Below are 19,987 nucleotides of genomic sequence, written 5' to 3'. Positions count from 1 at the left end.
GTTCTTCGTGTTTCATGTGATCAGTGGACATTTCTGCATGAAAGAGCTTTTGGAAAAGGTTTGGTTGAAAATCTTAACCCGCCTTTCTAAGAAGTACTTCATACCTTAGCTAGTACTTCTAATTGTTGAGGCATCAGAAATAATTTTGGAAGCAAAGCTCTGAAAAAATGTTCTGACAAACATGTGTAATGATTAAATTTGGATGAAACTTCATCTCTTACTGTGTGTCTTATGGAATTGGTTCTTTAAACCCAATTTAAGTGGACTTCGTCCAACACTTCATCTGATCTGGGTTGGGTCACTTTATGTAACATCTGAGTTTTTTGGTGTGAGTCTGCCTCATCTGTTTGCTGTCCAAATTCTTTTTCCCATTTGTAAGTAGTGTGGAGTGTTTCGAATCCTTGAGTTTAAAGGCATTGTTAGCTGAAGGTTAAATTTGCAGCAGTCTTCTCAATTTTTAAACAATTAGGTCTTCTAAGCTATTTAAGAATGTCGTAGTGAATGTCTTCTAATTGCCTTGAGTCTACTGATGTAAGTAATGCTGACAAACACGAGATTTGATTTAATAGCATTTCAATCGATGGTAGTTATTTTGGTACACCTTCATCAGCTCGTTACAGTAAAACCCCCAGTTGCTGCAGTGCTGCCCTAATTAGCCTTCAGGCAGTGTTCCCTGGGGTGCCTGGGAAAGCAGGCTGAAGGACCACGCGCGTCAGTGTGACTGATGGGGCATGGCAGCTTCACAAAGGACAACTGGACAGGATTTCTATTGATCCACAGCTTCAGCAGTGCGTTATCAGGAGCTGTCTTACTATCTAGTCCCATTCTGCCCATCAGAATAATTTGGTGCATTTCTAAGGGTTCAGCTGCTCTCCTTGCTGCCCTGTGGGCATGAGAGCACCTCAGCTGGGCTGTATTTTGTGTTCATCCAGAGAAGAGTAGTGATACAAACCCTAGGGCATGGGTGTCCAATCTTTTGGCTTGCCTGGGCCATGCTGATTCGAGACGGATTATCTTGGGCCACATATATGTAGGTAGCTCCAAAAGTAATGCCTCCTGTTTATTTTCACAGAAATGGCAACAGATACAAAGAGCACAATAACACTGTTGTATTGAACAAATTTTCAGCTATAAAACACTATTTTTTTCGCATAGTCAACACTATTAGCAATCCAATTTTGCATATATTTAATGTATTTAAAGCAACAAAACTCATTTGTAATGCTTTTTGTTAAAGTATATACAAAAGAGAGTAACAGAACAATAAAAGCGATGGAATATTTGATCTTGTTTTTCTGAATCTAGCACATCAGTCTAGCTGAATGCCAATGGCTGCAATTCTTAGTGAGTTCTTCAGATGTTCAGTTGAGGTTTTCGATGAAACCTTACTCCTCCTATACTTCTTCAAAACAGTCATTGACAAATGTCTGTACTGCCAAAAAGCCATGACACAAATAAGGTGTGGTTGTGAAGTGAGTGGTATTTCTCTCTGGTAGGAGAGGGCTTACAAAAGTCTGGTAAAGAGACATGAACTATATTTCTTTGTTTTCTGTCATCCCAAAACAAAGCAAAAGGAGCTGAGCAGATGCAGGACCTCTGGGTATGTGAAGGTTTATAGGCTTCGTGCGTATCAGTTAAGTCAGTTTGACTTTTAATAGCTTGATTTTAAACAGACCTGGACTGTAGCCATGGGAGGTAATTGCATTGCCCTGTAATTTTGGACAATTTTGTTAAGGTTAAATTTCCTGTTCTGCACAGGCTGTTACAATTATGAAAATGGCTGGTAACGTGAATGCGTTGGGTTATTTCAAAGTACATTCAGAGATGATGAAGCATGGTTAAGAGGGTGGTGGTTTTGAATTGCTCCTTTATAAATCTACTTAGATGGAGTTATTCCAGGCTGCCTGCTCTGCTGGCCACAGCTGTAACAAAGGTGCCTGCTAACCTGTGCAACATGATAGTACAGGCTTCCTGCATGACAGCAAATAACTGCCTTGTGCAGGAATAACGGCGGCCCACAGTGAGCACTGAAGGGTGATCCTTGAGCCTTTTGCCTGAATTTGGTATTTATCTCATACGTTACAGCGTTGCCACAGCGGCCACTGGCTGGGCACATTTCTGCAGTTGGCAAAGCAGATGGAAGCATTGTAGAAGAACAACATACCCTCAAGTTCCAATATAAAAAGATGTTCTCTTTTACTGCAACATGACAAACTTGTCAATGACAAAAAAAAAAAACAACAAACCTGCCTTGTTAGAATATGATTTAGTATACAGAGCTTACTGCTGTAGGATGTTAGGAACCAACAATGCATAAAAATATGTTTTACAAACATAACTAAATGTTAATAGTTATACCAAACTTCCACTAAACCTTCTGCTTCAAGGCTTAAGGCAATCCCCAACTCTGTGAGATTACAGGGTTTCTTGCACCTTTCTCTGAAGCGTCTGGCACGAGCCTTTATAGGAGACAGGATATTGGATTAAATAAAAATCTCATCTGCTATGCCAGTTTCTGTGTTCAAATAATCACTGGCAGCAGTGGCTCCTGCATAATGACGAAATCCTCTTCAGCTGTTCGAGAGACCCAAGGCTTAGCATCTGCATCAGAAGTTGTAAGAGTAAATTAGTCATTATTCTCAAGAATTTGTCTCCTCTAGAGGAATTGCAAAGTTACTTGATGGAATCATGTTCAGAGTCTGTGCCGTCTGGCTGATCAGATGTGCCTTTGAGTACCCTGAAGTGTGCTGTGCTCTGCCGTGGCACTCTACCCACAAGAAAATGATGCCACTTCATCAGGCAAATGGATGCCCAGAGTGCCTTTCTCTGTTTCATGGATTTGAAATAAGTGTATGTCTATAGAAAATGAACATTAATTCTTTATGGAAAAATGATAGCATGTTTGAAGAGGAGCTTGTATGTTTCTGCTATCCCTTTAACATTTATGGAGATCTTAGGTATTAGGCTTTTAAGCTGCTTTGCTGAAACTCATTTGACAAGGACTTGCACAGATGGTGCTTTACTTTCTGTCTGAAATGTGACGCTTTTTAATTTCCCTTGGGTCATCTCGGTGAATCTGACTATACAATTTCTTCAGTGGATATTTGTCTCCTGTTTCTCTGATTTGCTTACCTGAGATAAAATTCTATCTGACAGGAGCAGTATATGGGTATCTCTAACTGTAGGCAAAGCCAGCATACTTGATCATGTTTCAGCTTTGGACTATTCAGTAATTACCATTAATGCATCTGGTCTAATACACAGAAGTAATGAAGTGCTGAAATCTGCTTCTGTTCAAAGCAGATTTTTTAGGTGTGTATATTTCTGAAGAGCTAGCGAAAGATGGTTAACTGTAAAAGTAACACCTGGCTTAATGCCCAGCATTCATGGTGGCCACGAAAAACTGCCATGTGAACAGCAGCATCCTGAAGGATGCTGTGATGCATGAAGGCTCTGAGGGCATCTTGGGTTGGCTTGTGGTACACGTGTGTGCTACAGCGTTAAGATACTGTTCATTAGTCTCATTGATTTTGCTTTGTGTGCCAGGCAAACTGTTATATATATATATATACCTGCAGGAACTGTTAAACTTGTTGCTTTATAACATTTATTAGTGACAGCCACTGACGGCAGTTCTTTAATGCCGCAGCCCAGTGGATGGGTGTCCATCTGTACAAGCTGCTTGCTTGTGTGTTCAGTGTTATTGTTGGAGTATTGCCTTCTCCAGTAGAGTTTGTAGAGAACTCTAGAGTTTCAAACAGAATGAATCCCAAGAATGAAGCAGGTTTAAAAACAAAACAAAACAAGAAACACCAAGCAACACAAACAAACCAAACACAGACACACAAAACAAGTCAGATCTGAAAGGATGCATGCCTTTCTGAAGAGGTTAGATCTCTGACCCGCCTCTAAGCCCCTTCACTGGCACACTGCTAGGGATAAAGGCTCTGAGCGCAGAGAGCAGTGCTGGCAGGGTGAGCATGTGCTGACCTACTTCATCCAGGCTGACCCAGGTTAGCTTAACCTGGTTACGCAGCAGTCTGCTAGCCTGGCTTGCTTCTGACTGAAATCAGTGTGTTAGCAGGTTGGAGGGATGGTCATCTCCAGTGGTGAGCAATGGAGGATGGTGGTAGGTTTATGTGCTGTAGCTGCATCAAGAAAGGGTAGGTGTGCTCCCTGCCTGAGGGAAGGAACAGGCTGTTGTCAGTGGTTTAGTCTTTGTAGAAGTGAGTCTGACCCAACTATACAGATACACACATGTGGAAGTTTCTGGTCATCTCGCCGCTGTCTTGCTGAAAACCAAAGTCTTGCTTTAACCTCAGACTTAAGTCTATAGATGGTTGTTCCCTCCTACGGGAGTTTTTGTGAAGTTCTACTTAAGTAACAATCCTGTGCATCGTAAACCATTGTTTGGGTGCTGCATGTTACTTTCAAGAGCTCTGTTAGCCACTCCATAGCATTTAAGTGTCTAATCCTGGGAGAGTGTAGGGAAAAAGTTGCGTTGTCTCATATGAGAGAAACATGGGGTAAATAGTTCCAGCTATTTAAAAAGGAAACTATTTATGCAAAGTTCTAGTTTTACTAACAAAAGATTTTTCTTACTGTCCTAGGCTTTTGGGCAGGCCCACACCAATCACAAGAAGGTAGCAGCAGATGGAGAGAGCAGAGAGGAGACCTTGATTCAGGAATCGGCTACCAAGGAAGAGTACTACATGAAGAAGGTTATGGAGCTGCAGACGGAGTTGAAGCAGCTCAGAAATGTCCTTGCCAACACCCAGTCTGAAAATGAACGCCTTAATTCTGTTGCACAGGAACTGAAAGAGGTAAGCGAACCACAGTTGTGGTTGTGTTTTCTTATGCTGTGTAAGCAAAATGAGGAAGATTGATGAGTTGCTCCACACTGACAAAATGGATTGCCTCCCCTGAGATTCCACAGAATCAGCAAGGCATCCATTTCAGCCAAAACTGTTAGTCCAACAATATGGTAAATCCAGATTTCTGGATTAACGGAGTAACAGTGAAGTTTTATATTGTGTTCTCCCCCATGAAAATGATGTTTTTTACTTTTTCACAGGGTGATCAACTTATTTTCTCAAGGTGCCATTCACTTTTTACTGCTTTAGGATTGACATTGCCTGTTTCTGATGTGAAATAACTGAGATGTTCATTGAACGATGTAATTGTTCGTGAAATCTATAGCTCAACTGGACTACCATTGGTACTGATAGAGGAGAAGATTGTTTAAAGAGCTCAAATCATTGCTTAAATGTAGAATGAGTAAGAGTTACATAGACTGTAAACCACAAATGGATGTGGTAAACAATCCACAGTTATTACTCATCAGATTTGTTTGCACCTTCCTTTGAAGCACTTTGTGCTAGTCTCTCCTGGCCCTGGGACAATCAGCTGTAGATTTTTCTGCCAGAAGAGAAGGTTATCTAAGAGCCAACATCTTAATCTTGATGTATTTCACATGGTGAAATTGAAAATTAAATGTGGTTTTACTTCTTTAGAGGATAGTTACATGGATAATATTTGGTAGTGAAATTCATGAGGAAATGAGAAGTCTTATTATGAGCCTTTCTGGAAAGTATAGGTTACTTTTGTGGGGTTTTTGGGGTTCAATTGTAATTGGAATACAACGAAGAAGTAGATTGGGGGTTGGGGATTTGGGGGTGGAGCATCACAGGTCTTGAAACAAGCCAGTCTAGATCTACTTGAATTTTGTGGGTCCTGGCTGTGGGATAATAGAACTGGAATCAATCCACATGCTCTGGTTAGGCAAGCAACCAGTTGCTGCAGGCACACACGACTCATGTCTTTATTTCCTAACTTTCATTAAGAGCTTAAAAGCTCCTCACCCCAGAGGTGGCATTATGTCCGTAATGGATACAGAGTGCTGCTCTGAGCATGCTGATTGGCAGTTTTTGATCCAGCCTGGTGAGTCACTGCAATTTAAGGTGATTTTTCCTTCTGGATATTGTCATATTTCAGCTATCCAGACATATCTGCTTGGAGCTGCGTTTTCCTTTACACAACCCCTGGATGAGCGGGTTTTGGTGTTCCTCGTGCTTTGTCCTTCCACCTCACCCGCTCAGCCTTGAGTGCTCACACATTACACAGTTTTTAAGCTTTCTTCTGCTGAAATGGGAAAGATCTGTTTAGTGAAATTTGGTATTTATTTGAATATAAATTGGTGTTGATGATCAGCTTCGTGATTGATTCTAAACTTTGGAACTGAACTCAATTTAAAAAAAAAGTTTAAATTAAAAAAATATATATATAATCAAAACCTAACATGATAAATAATAACCTCACGAGTTATGGGTTTCTCTGCAGGTGATTTTGACAACCAGTGACTGCATATTGCTTAGTCATCTCAACATGTTCTTTCATATTGCCTTCCCTTTTCTAAATCCTAGCTGTTTGTTCTGTAGATAGTAAGTTGTGGTGGAGCTGAAGAGGAGAGAAGGACCAAAGAACAAGCATGTTCATTTCACTTCAGTGTGGAAATGAAAACACCTGGGCCAACTGACCCTGTGTCTTGTGGAATTCTTCCTTTTAAGATGCCTATTTGCATTTTGGTTTGAGTTTTCTTCTGATGACTTGCTTCAAGCAATGAGACAAGGTTGTGAACAGAGATGCCAGGGTTCTCTTGGTCTGCAAAAAGCCAAGTCAGCATGGCAATCCTGAGGGACGTGGCTTTTCTTCAGTATAGCGCATCAAAAGTGACAGAAGTCCAAATAGTTGTGTTCCAGTGGTATTGCTGGGGAGAAATGCACAAGCCTTTTGTGGTGATTTATAGATGTAATAGCAAACTAATCTGGAAATATTCTGTGGGGAAAAATTGATGTGAACATCACGACTCTTCTAAGCTAGGTGAGCAAGGTGAACACTGTGGTTTTCCCGAGTCCCTGTAGCCATACTCAGCTCTAGCTAAGTTTCATGTTGACGTTAGTCCAAAGAAATGCTGTGCATCTTCTGCTGTGAAGAATGCTTTTGTAGTTCAACAGCAAGAAAGTGCTGGGCTGAAAGTGGAATATGACCTACTGTTTTATACCACAGAGGTGGAGTGGAAATTCCTTCCATCAGTTCTTCTGACTACCCAGGAAAGAAAAAACTGTGGCTCTTTTCCATCTTGTTGCAGAGATTATTTATGGATGGATCTCTCCTTTATAATGTGTGTTTTGGAAGCGCTGTATTGCTGCCTATCAAGAGACCTGAGTTGCAAGATGTTAAGAGGAATAAGAAAATACTTCTGTTGCATCTCTTCTGGATTTAATCCAGAGGAGGAATGTGGAAAATGCTTGATAATGTCTTCTGACTACAGGAAGAGGTGTTTTGTTGTTCTTGTTTGTTTTTAAAAAAAGCTATGGGAGGGCTGAACAGGCAGGAAACGAATGGTGCTAAATCTCAATTTTAGTTTTAACAGATACCTGCTAGTAAGGGAGGGTTGGAAAAGTTATCTGCTCTTTTGTAGCTACCTGATAGGATACAGAATTTCACTGTTGTTGGAGCTTTGCAGAAAAAATCTCATATGGTGGCACAGGAAGGTGGTTAAATGAACCAGGCAGCAGCTCCACTTGAGTTGCTTCCATCAGTAGTGGTGGTGTGGTATGCAAGCAGATGTTGCCTTGGATCAGTTGGAAGTACGTTTGGGATACTGTCGTTCCTTCGGGTCTTCTCAGGACACTCAAAAAAGCGAGTTGGCTGTGGAGTGACGTGTGATACACCTGGGGTTGCTGGAGCAGACACAAGGGGTTTTGACATTTTCTGGTGAATGATCTGTTGAGACAGGTCAGCAGGGTGGTTACAGATGATGAGTTTTAATGCTGTTATTAGCTAGCTCAGCAGCTCCTGTGGCCTGGAAGAGTCACTGGAAGGAGTAATTGGTTCTGAGCAATTGCTAATTGCTATGCCTTGTGGATCTTTCATGCCTCCTGTATTTTAGTGGCACCAAAGAAGATTTCATAGCTGACTGATTTGGTTGCTAAATCATGAGGCAGCCATGCCCGAGAATTCAGAAGATGAAAAATAAATGAGCAATTCTTTCCCAGGGAAGCAAAAGGTGTTGTGATTATGTAAACTCAAGGAGGAAATACATTTTTTGTGTGTTTGTCTCCATTAGTAACGAAAAATAGCTGATGTACAAGTCATGTCAGTGCGCTAAATAGCATCTCTAAAGAAATATGAGTTCTCAGTAACATATGTAGGGTTTTATTTCTTCAAGGATATAAAACAAAATACCTTTCTGAAATTGGCATTGAAGAAATTTACTTGTCTTTCATTTTCTTGCATTATACGCCATATTTTCCTGATTAGTCATTAATAAGAAAATGTGTATCAAACTGAGGGATAATCTAGACAGTGCAGTTCTCTGGCCCTGCTATGCACGTGGGACTGTCTCCCTCTTGCAGAGCTGACTTCCCACCTGTGAGTTTTAGGTCCCTTCTGAGCCCAGATATAGTGCTCTAAATAATATGTGTATAGAGTATCATTCTTTGATTTTTTTTACTGTTTTTTAGAACTGAGAATACAGATGCATGTTTAAATAATGCTAAAACAAAGCTAAAGGGTTTGCTCTGAAGTGAGATGTGTAGCTGGATATCAGCCGAACATGCTCCAAGTGTAAAAGTAGCTGTTAGTAAACAGGTAAAACTCCATTTCTGAAAGCAAAATGGTGACGCTTCTTTGGAGCAACTTGAATGCATGAAATGTAGTGTGCAGGACTGGATTTCTTATCCTTTAATGTATGAAAGATACAAAGAGTCACAGTGATTTTTTTTATTTGTTTGGTTTGTGTTTTTATCCATCCTCTTTCTTCTATGGCTGGAGCCCCAGGCAGGGACGTCTGGGCAAGTGGGCACAGCCATTGCCTGTCTTGTTCTGTGCAGGAAGGTCAGTGCAGTGCGAGCAGCGTGAGAGCAGCACGCTGCTGTGTTGGCCCAGCACACTGCATGTGGCTTCAGGTGGCAGCTGTTCTCTTCCCACCTTTTGATTTTCATTGATGTTGATTTTTATACTGACATCTTCCTCTTTTATTAAAAAATAATTATGACAATTCCGTGTTTTTGTTTTTTACAAAAAAGTAGTCGTGTGCCATTTTACATCAGTTTCGAACAGAACAAAAATCCATTGTGTAGAAGAGGAATCGTGGAAATCCAGTTGATGTGCTTTGCACGTATTCAAGGAGGCATCTGCTTGTGATTCTGCTATTGTTGTTGCCCACTGATATATTCAGCAGAAGGATGTTAACAGCAGCGTTTCTCTTGCTGTAATGGCTGCTGCCTAGAGACTCACAAATGATGCTGAAAATCAGGAGTTGGAAGGCTCCATTTGAGCGCTGTATATCTTCAATTTCAGGTTTTAAAGAAATGATTACATAGGTTCTTCTGACACTACATAACTGTGTGATATGCTTTTCAGTTTAATTGGCAGTTAAGATTCCAGCATAGTCCATTGTTTGGGAATTTACCTGGTAGCGGCTTGCCAGGGATCTCCTCATTGTTGTATTGTAATTAAATTGCTCTGTGCCCATCAGCGCTGCAGTAATAGCAGGCTGAGCTCTTCTCTGTTGTTGTGGCTCCTTGTGACCTTCGTTATGACCTTGGGTTTGCCCGGGGCTTCAGGCCAGCAGCAGTGGAGGGAAAAAGTCTGGTATACACAGCTGTAATCTCCTAACAGATCAAAAATCAATAAGCACAATCAAGGGAGTAGCTGGAAGTGCTCTAATCAGTGGAACAATGGCTTGAAGTTGCTTTACAAAACGTTAATTAAAGAAGCTTGTTCTTTTTTCCATGGAGAGTGAAAATTTCCGCTGGGGTTTGATGGTAGCATAATTTTAGGATGCAGAAGCAGGGAGGTTGCTTTGTCCTCCCTGTGCTTGGCACTGCTTCCATTAAAGTAGGTGGCTTTTGGCAGTATTTCCAAGCAAGATTTGTTTGGCTCAGATTGGCTTTTTTTGATAATAAGAGCTCTTATTACTCTGTACCTCAAAGCTGTACTATAGTGTGCTTGGGGAAAAAAACATCCTTGGTTTAATCCGGTAGTTTTGCAGTTGATGAATTGACTCGGGATTTATTTTCAAGTCACACACAGTTGGTTTTAAGAGCATGGCTTGTGAGAGAACGTGGTTCAGGCAGAAGCACAAAGCACTGACCAGGGAATGTGCCTGCAGTACTATAAATAGCATTGCTGTACTCCTGCTGCCCCGACAAATGTATCAGTTCCTTTTTTTACCCTGTGTTTTGGTTTTCAAGTTTAGTTTGGATGTACTTTACTGGTATGACGTTTTGGCTTTTTTTTAGGTGAAATAAGTTCAGGATGGCGATGCATCACACGTACCTCCCAGCTCCCCACCCGTGCCCAGCAGGTCATTGGCAAAGGGGGGACAGATTTTTAAACAGCAGCAACTGATTTTCTCTTCTATTTCGTTAGTAAGTGTAGCTACCTCATTAACCCCTACTCCTTGTTAGCATTTGTGCCTGCAGGGAGCTGTCTTCTGCTGTTCTGAAAGAGCAAGCGAGACAAACGCCGGGCAGTTAGCATTGGCCTTGACCCAAAGCTGCCTGCCCTCTGTGTGTCAGATTCACTGATCTGAGCTGTTTCTGATGTAGCTAAGTGTGAAGGAAAAATACTGATCTGAACTACCAGCTACTGACAAGTCTCAAGCACTGAAATCCAAGCTGCTTTTGTGTGTGGGGTAGCTTAGGTCTGGAAGCAGGAGAGGTATCCTTGGTTTTCTGTTATCCCAGCTGTAGGAACTGAAAAACAAATGACCAATTTCAACATGTTAAATTAGTGGTTTGGATCTAGTTTTTGAGAATAGCTAAGGAAGATTGTACCGTTGCAGTTATGTGGCCAATGTGCAAACAGACAGTAGCTCCAGGAGCAGTATTTATTGGGTCAGTTTATGAGTTACTAGCAATAAAATTGGCAGTGTCAGCACAGGCACAGACATCTGCTTCTAAGAATGGTCTGCTGTCATGGTATTTTGCCTTTAAGTAGAGAATCTAGGAAACTTGCACTTTTTGTGTCTTACTACAGTATGTTTCTGGTGGTTATTCTAATAGAGCTATTTGATCCCAGCCATTTGAGTTCCTCTACTTCTTGGACAAAAGCTCTTGTGGGAGGAGAAACCAGCATAGGGTCAAAGAACAGAGCTTTCTTTGTGGCAAAGGGACTCTTACGGTTCACACACCCGTAGGTTTTTATGCAGTATAGTTTTAGTTTGATTTATCAAACTGCATGTTAGGAAAATAATCCTTTTTATAGGAAGATCTATAGAAGTGATAAGTATCACTCTTATGTGGCCAAAGGCTGATTATGGGTCAGTGACCATATAACAGGCACAGAGCGTAGTTTGTGAGTTGGTCATAGGCCAAACAGTATCTTGCCAAGTCCAGGGATAACACTTCAGCATACTGTATTCTGCTGCTCCATCTGAAATGTGTCCTGCCAGGAAGAGGCTGCTGTGGCTTAAATACATTCAGAATGACTGACCTGGTGGTGCTTTGGGCTTTTTGACGCCTTCTGTAGCTGTAAGATAACTGAGAGGGACGAAAGAAATCTCTGGAAACAGCATTTAGTCATTGTTTGAAGATCTAATTGCTGTGTCCCCACATCTGTTTATTTCTGTAAAATACAAGCTAGCTGTGATGCACTGTTTGAAGCTCAACTGAGAAAAGGGAAGGAGACTTCATAAATTAGACATGTCAAGTAATTGTATTAAGTCATCTGAATGTTATTAAAGTCTGCCCTGCTAAGTGGTAAACAAGACTGCCGAAAGAATATCTGAGCTGCCTGTGTCCTGCTGCTGTTAACTCATAGTTTATCACTTGGAAATCAAAAATGCAGGCTGCAGCGCAGCAGCAGCGAAGGTTATGTGTATGCTGATGCCTCAGCGTCATCCTTGCTTGTCTTCTGCGTTCATTTGGTCCTTCTCTTGCCAGAAGTTCTGCCCATGGCTTAAAAAAATAAAATTAAAATTAAAAAAATGCACTAGAGACATTTGTGTAATCCTTGTGCCTGAATACTTTGATCTGGAATGCTGAAGGATCCTGAGGCCAGATGACGACCATGGCCAAAGCCCAGTGGGACTGTGCTGTTAGCATGTGCTGCACAGGAAAAAGAAGGGTTAAGAAAATGCTTTTCTCCAGAATTGCAGTATAAAGCTTGCTGTATCCATCGGTGGCACAGCTCCTTGCTGCTGAATGCTTGAGTGCTTCTGATGCTCCATAGAGCAGGGGCAAGGCTGCTGCTTCCAAGAGCAAGAGGTAACTCGTATACTTTACCCTTAAGGCCTCTGTAGGTATTCTGTAATATTACCGCATTTTCCTTTGTTTTGTTGTGCTTTATATAAAGGAGTACCACTTCCATAACCCACACGTGAGCAAAATCTTTCATATTACCTTTGTTGCTTATAAAGTGGTATCATTAATTTAGATTAACAACTCCTTTGGGATTTACTTCATTAAAGCTGTTTGGAGCAGTGATGGAGCTCTGAGCTATAGTGATTTTGAAGTGATTGTATCTCAGGGATTAGGTAGTGTGAAGTAAGCACTTTCCACATCCAGGAGGTGTGGCGCCGTGAAAGTAGGCCACTAATATCAGGAGTATAAATTTAGCCTAAGCTTTTATCTCATCTTTACATATAAATTAACTGTGGCCAAATTAAGACGGCAGGGATCCTCTAGTCTTTTGATTAGCTGAACTAGCTGAATTAACATCAACGTTTTGTTAATGTTATTTTAATTGTGAATTGTTTCAAGTCTGACAGATCTGTGGAATCCATTGCTGAAGTCGCATAGACTTCTGGCATGATGCTGCAGCGTGCTGGTATGAATCTGCCCGATAGAGTGTCACTGCTGGGAACAGCTAATGGAAACTCTAAAGCCGGCCTTTAATATTGGAGTAAGAGTCATGAGTAAGAACAGAAACAAGCCTCCTACAGACCTTGTAACAGAGGAGGGAAGGCTTTAATTAACAGGAGAAGCTCGTGCTTTGGATTATTGAAAGTATGTGGTTTGTGGATGTTTCTGATGAGGCCAGCTTGCCGCTGGTGTGCTGTAGGTGTGAGCGGCACAGAGCATGGAGCAGCCTGCCAGTGCCATGGAAGCAGGAGTGTTTTGGCCACTGATCATCATGATTGACAGAAGGCTGAAATCTGAAAGCAGAAATAACTTGGTCGAGGAGACAAGCATTAGAAGTTATCATTGAACTAGAAGTGGATTATGAAAATGCTTAGCTGTATTTGAACTGGGTGAGGAATAAGAGATACCTCAGGGCCCAGTGAGGAGCCATGGGCCCACATTAGTGTTCCCGTGGCTTCTGCACTGCCTCCTCACACTGCCGGGACTCCTGTGTCGAGCTGTGGGCCTGCTCTGGTGTTTGTGCTCTCCAGCTCTTCCTCAGAGCTAGGCTAAGCCTCACTGGCCCTTCTGCAGCATGGAGGTGACAGCTCCCCAGACTGCTAGCTGGCCTCCAAAGAGTTAAGCACGTTCTTTGTGGCAGTGAAGGACATGGAAAGCTGCCAAGCATTTAGATTTGAGATTTGAAAAGCAGCTGGAGTTTAACTGCTCTTAGCAAGCAGTCCAGTGCAGGAAGGGGGAGACTGTAATAATAATGTTACACAGCGCCATTCATAATGCTATCATTAACTTTGGACCAGTGTTTTCTAGCCAAGTTCCCATGCTGAGCTGGGGCCCAGAGCTGAGATGCCCTGGGCCACCAACCACAGACATTAACCCTCCTGTTACCCAGCTGGGCAGGCTGCAGCAAGGCTGGGTGCTGACAGAGAAGCTCTGAGAGAGTCAAACTGCCCTAGGACACACTGTGGTAGCAGACTAAACTCAGGTTTCTCTAGTATAGTGCAGAGAAGAAGTTCTGTGGCAGGGCATTTCCTCAATGTTGCAATAAACCCATCCTTAGTGTCACAACTTTACAAAGCTTTGTGTAATGGTTTGCAAAAAAATGAATAAATCTTGAGCTAAGTGCATTGGTGCTGGGGCACCACCCTACTAATCACGGCTAAAGAAAGTCTCAGGCATGCCCATGCTAAGATGCTTCATCGTGGGGATGTTATAAGAGGACAAGTTTGGTACTTGTGCATTTTTGCTACTGCGGTTTCAATATAGCTGTCTTCCATTAATATTTCAGAGAGTGGCATGCTTTCTCAGCTACTGTCCTTTACTTGTCTGCTTTCCATGGGAGGGTAGATGTGTTGTGAGTTACACCTATTCCATCTGTTCTTTCTTAACACCTGTGATTTTTGTTCCTTGCAGGATATTTTTCATAGAGTTCAGCCTGTTTGTGCTTGGAAAGACTCGGCATGTCTCATGTGAATCAGCTCTTCAGAGCCTCTCTCCTAGCCCAAATAAAACAAAAACCAGCAACTTCTGCTTGGAAGGGTGAATCAGGTCAGGTTCACTCACCAAAGTAACTCCTAATACATAAGGCTGGTACAACTGGACCAAGTGTGGATAAACCTCAAAAGAGATCTATTTATCCATCTGCTGTGAGCTCTCTTACCATGAGTTGCAGAACAACCCAGAAAGCCAACACATGTGTTCTCAGTCTGTATTTAGGAGGCTTGTGTTGTGCTTCTGAGATACATGGCAGGGCAGAGCTGCCTCAGCAGCCTCTGTTCATAGTTCAAATTCCTGTGAGATCACAGGAGGCAAGTGGTGTCCTGATGGGCTTTGAGCTTCTTGGGTACTTTAGTCCGCAGCTACCACTGTAGGATTTTTTTATTCCTAATTCCAAGGTGAAATGATACTCCTGAGAGGCACCTGGGAAGTGAGGCTTTGAGTGGGATATGAGTCATCTTTCTTGAGGCTTTTCTTGGCTTGGTAATTTTTTCTTTATGAAAAGGGATTAAAGCTTGGCTTCACTTTTGAAAACCCTTGAAATGCTGTTCTGCTTCTGAGTGACCGGAGTGCTCTGCCTTTCTCTTTCCTTTCCCTGTTTGCATCAGCCTCTGTCAGTAATAGCACCAAGGCCTATGAAGTTTAGCAGCTTTTTAGCAGATATTCCATGTCACCTTATGAATTGAAGCAAAAGAGCAGAGGAGTCTCAACTACAAGTTTAGTCTAATATCCATTTTTTTTCCAGTGTGCTTCTATAAACAAGACAGCAAAAGCATTTTCTATAGGTTCTTTAAAGCGTATAGATCTAAAATGCTCTGAGAGCATCTTAGCTTTCCTGGCAGTGTTTGAAGAGGAGCACACCAGTTCTCTGTACAGAATCCATGCAGGATAAGGTAACAGTTGCATGTATGGCTGGAAGCAAAGAACATGTAGTCAGGTTAGACAGCCTTGGCATTTCTCTGCCTCTAGCTGGTTCTGGCTGTAGTTTGCCATTGCCAGATTTAAACAGCCCCATTGAGCTGATTTAAGGGCCCCACTGAGAGGCCTTCTCTGAGTCAAAGCTGAGAAGAAGAAAATGCCGAAGACAGGCTTTCTAGCAGCAGGATCAGGGTGGTGTATAGCTTTGGGTGTCATCGCTTCAGGATCTAGGGGGGAGACTTTTGTGTATGGAGAATATTCTCTGGATTAACTAGTTAAGGGGCTTTGCCAGGTGGGTAGACACTCAGCAAAGCTTTATGGCCATCAGCATCCACATAGTGATAGTGGTGCTTTGTAAATGCTGTATTCATTGCTTAGGGTGGAGATATGACTTTTTGTATATCCAGGAGCCTAGCCAGGCATGCCCTTGTGTTCCAGCTCCCTCTTTTCTCCTAACTTGTATTGTTTGGGGCACAGAAGGAAGGAGGGATTCACCAAGGCACTGCAGCAGCAAGAAATGCTGTAATCACATAAAAGTTCTGGTTTAAACTTATCTCTATGTCATCTCACCTTTTCTGTGTACTTGAAGAATGTAAAACAGCACTTGTGAGAAGATGTGCAATGTACATGTGTCTGTCTTTAAATACGTGAATACTGTTTGGCTGTTTAAAAAGAAGTCTTCACTGTAATGTGAAATAGCATTGCACTGATTTAACCTTGCAGCTTGCAAGCGTGCACATTTATCTGACAAGAAAATGCTAAGAGCAGAGGGAAGGTACAGTGAGCTAAACAGACAATTAATCTTGGTTATATCTTCCTTCTGTGCTCAGGAAACGAGGGAGTTATTTTTAAATCTGCCCTTCCTGTATGTACTGAAACAGAGTGATTTTTTTTTTTTTTTAATGTGCTAGACAAAGCACAATACTTTCACATTAAATAATGAGCTCTTAATGTTGCTCTGAATTAAACAGACAGGATTGGACAAAAACCCTTCTTTATCCAAACAAGAATGGCTCCAATAATTTCTCCAGGCATTGACCTCTGCAAAGATCAGGTCATCCACGGACAAACAGAAGCTAAGCAACCTGAATGGTGGTTGGGGAGAGAAGCTCTGTGGGAGGTCTGCCACTGCGTTTCCCTTGCTCAGGAATGGGGAGAATTACAGAGAAGAGCTCCTAGTTTGTGTGAAACTTGGACTGATGCGAAGGTCTTTTGCAGTCTTAACAGTTAAACAGTTGGGATTATCGGGCTGGGGGCTCTTTCTGCCAAAGGTGAGAGGTCTCAGCTCTCAAAGAGGAATTTAGGACATGAATTCATGTCAGTCCGTAGCCTTTAGCTGCCACGGTGTGGTTTGCTGTAGCTCTGAGTTTGGGCCAACGTAGAGCCAATACCTGCTCACAGAAACTTGGAAACTTCAGGAATGTTTAATTGGGTAAATAATTCTGCAGCTTTGGTTCCGAACCTAGACTGTCCAGTTCAGGTTTCATTAGACTCCAGCTTTTTTTTTTTTTTTTTTTTTTGCTAGAAGCTGAGGGAATCTGCCAGGAAGCTTCCAGGTGGAATCACAGGGTGAGTCTTGGCCTAGGCTTTGCAGTAACATTCTCTAACCACAAAGCAAAAAACATCTGTATTGGAGGAACTGTCTGGATTATGCACTGCTGTGGTTGAGAATCAGTAGAGAAATGTGATGCACGCTTGGCAGTGTCTCACTTGCATTATTGTACTGTAGCGTCTCCTTTCAGTGATTAATGTTTATTTTTGCTTCTCAGTGTGCTGGGAATTAGTGCTCTTTTCTTTGTTGCTAAAAATAAGCAGGCAAGTTTATATAGTCTAATGTTTATCTGACATGAGAGTAAATTAATTTGTCTTACAGTTGCAGGTAGTTCTGAGGTTGTGTTCAGAACATACCAGATACAGGTCTTGGCATGTGCTCCCACCACAAACGTTTCGTTTACCTTATAGTTCTCTGTCAGTGCCAGCTGATACCTGTGCTTTATTTCTGTGTGTTCCTGCAGCACACTCACAAGGGGACTTGGACCTTAATCTATCCATTTGTGTAGGTACTATTGCTGACTTTCTTATTTCTAACAATATAGAGAACACTAAAGGAATCTGAATTTATGTGGACTGTAACCTAAATGATTGAATTGTCTGGAGTTATCTGCATCTCCTTCTCTTGTGAAAACCCCTTCTCATTTAAGTGTTGATGGAGGCAGGTGTTGACTTCCAGTCTGGCAAAATGTCCTCTGCTGCTTACAGTCAGTGAGACAACATAGGTGTGAATGCTGACTTACCTGCTTGCTTGTTAACTTTTGAGTTGAAGGTGGAGTGAGAATCTGTAAGAGAGGTAAGAAAACAAAATCTAGCTACTGTCACTGGGTTTTCTGTAATTTTATGGACTGGGGGAAGAGTTTCTGTTTGAACAGAATCTAACTGATTAATGCACATAAGGAAAAATGACCATTTGAAATGTTTTTGTGGCAGACCAAATCACCCTCACTTTGGGGTTTGCTTTTCCAGGCCAATCAGAATGTGGAGATCCAAAGGGCCCGCCTGCGAGACGATATTAAGGAATATAAATTCCGAGAAGCCCGTTTGTTGCAAGACTACACTGAGCTTGAAGAAGAAAACATCTGTCTCCAGAAACAAGTGTCTGTCCTGAAGCAAAATCAGGCAAGTGTTTCAAAATAGTGAGCATTGCTCTCATAGCACTAGTTAATTCCTGTGCTGCAGCCTGGTTCCGTCTCCTTGTTTGAACAGACACTTCTTTTCCATATGTGTATTATTTTTGAGACTACAAACTCAAAAACTTCAGTACAAAGAGTTGTTCCAAAAATGTTGAAGCTTTTTCTGACTGTTTCTGCATAGCTGTGAGGCCGTGTTGCTTTATTTTGAGGTCCAAGTCCTTCCATGGCCTTCTTTCTCTTTCTTGGAAGTAGAATTTTTCCAGCTGTGCTTTGTTGGTTGGTTCAATCTTTTCTTTGCACTTTTCTTTCAGTGCTTACTATCCATTCTCCTCTATCATGTCTGTAACTGGATGTATTTCTGAACATAGATTTATATTGCTGCTCAGTGCTTGCATCACTTGACCAGTTCTGTTCTTCTCTTCTGGCTGCTTTCATTAAATGTGAACTACAGATGTGGTTACTCTGTGCTGTCAGACCTTATCTGAGAAGTCATGGCTGGGCTATCTTTGTGATCTTGCAAAAGAAAACTGCATTTTTGGAACAATTCAGGAATTTCCCTCAGTTATCATTTCTGGAGATAATTAAATTAAACATAGTCTTTGGCCCGATTCACTATTTTTATGCTTCAGGTCCCTGTTCATCCCACTGTTTAAGCAAAATTCACTGTTCAGTTGAGGGACCAGTATAGTATTCCTGAAGTGAAAGGATTTTGAGGTCAGCTGTAGTTTTAATACAATCTGTTGTGGTGAGCACTTAGTAAAAGCTTTGCTTGTTGGTTTTTTTTTTTTTTTTAATTAATTCTCCTCCTGTGTTCTGATTGAAAGCTGCTCTACCAAGCAAGGCTGAATGTACTTCACTTATTTTCATGTGAACCTTTGTCAGTGTTTACCTCTTTGACCTCACTGTGCCCAAAAGAAGGTTCCAGGTTGTACCTGTTCTCACCTGCATATATTTGGTCTAATTAAGCTTACTGGGGTGCTCTGACATCGTGTGGTAGGGATGAAGGAGGAATTGTGCTCTACATGCAGACTAGAAGAGATAGCAATCTGATAAATTCAGGTCTGTACAGGTTGTTGCTTTTAATTTTTACTATTTTTGTCTCATCTATCCTTGCAGGAGAAGCAGGTGAAAGTTCCCAGCTCTGTGTTCACATTCTAAAATAATGAGATTCAAAAATGCTGTTTCTCTGGGTTGAGCCAGATTTAACCTCAGATGCTATCTTGTCAGTTGCTAGTAATTACTGACTACTTTTGGTATTCTGGAACCTTTAAAAATATTCTGCAGTCTTAGATATTTGAGCTCAGTTAATTTTTTACATGGCAGTCCAATATTTCGTTTCATACCTTGTCATTATCCTACTTGATGAATTTTATTAAGCTTTAATAACTCCACTGGCATAACCAGAAGAATCCATCACGTTTTCCCAGGCTTAAGTTGCCAGACTGAATTAGCATGATTGGATCCCGTTTTTTAAATTGTGTGTTTCAGCACTTGTGCATATTGGCACCTGAAGTTTCTTTTATAGCTAGCAAAAAGTAGTCATATAATTTAGCATGGTTTCTTTGTTCAAGGTAAGGAAGGATATTCTTTAATCTTTTCTATTTTTCAAGAGATTCAAAAGCTCACACTTTGTTTGTGTTCATAATTTCAGTGCAAGAGAGGTTTAAAAATAATGCAGTCTTACAGGTAAAAAATTACAGCATCCTGTAAGATGTCATTTAACTGTCTGAGTTGTAGCCCTGACAATGATGTGCTGCTGAAACAACGATGGCAGAAATAATAGAACATTGTATTTTGAATATATAAAAGCAGAGTTTGATTGCTAGGTGTGTCCCACCAGTGGGATTGAGCATTGACATACATGAAAAGCAATGCAGGAGAGAATCAGAAGCATAGTTTTGGGGGGCTCTGTTTCAGAAACGTTGAGGCAAAGTTTGTAGGAAGGCTGATCAGGCAATCTGTTAATCAAACATAAGAAAAGTTTCTATAATGTGCTAGGAAAGCCTGTTTTGTGAT

The 19,987-nt window shown here is 41.5% G+C and overlaps 1 protein-coding gene across 1 annotated transcript in view; it reads left to right on the top strand.

Annotated features, from left to right (window-relative positions):
• Positions 1-19,987, top strand: part of BICD2 (BICD cargo adaptor 2) — a gene marked incomplete at both ends in the record, with an annotated part of 74,194 nt that overhangs the window by 39,617 nt on the left and 14,590 nt on the right. Inside the window, 2 exons of the mRNA XM_079540540.1 lie at positions 4,611-4,823; positions 17,805-17,957. Of these exons, the coding sequence (XP_079396666.1) occupies positions 4,611-4,823; positions 17,805-17,957 (366 nt within the window). The remainder of the gene's footprint in view (positions 1-4,610; positions 4,824-17,804; positions 17,958-19,987) is intronic.

The sequence above is a fragment of the Tetrao urogallus genome, assembly GCF_951394365.1.
Source record: "Tetrao urogallus genome assembly, chromosome: 10".
NCBI lineage: Eukaryota > Metazoa > Chordata > Aves > Galliformes > Phasianidae > Tetrao > Tetrao urogallus.
Note: the sequence above shows the minus strand (reverse complement) of the source record. Positions and strands in the feature narration are given on the sequence as shown.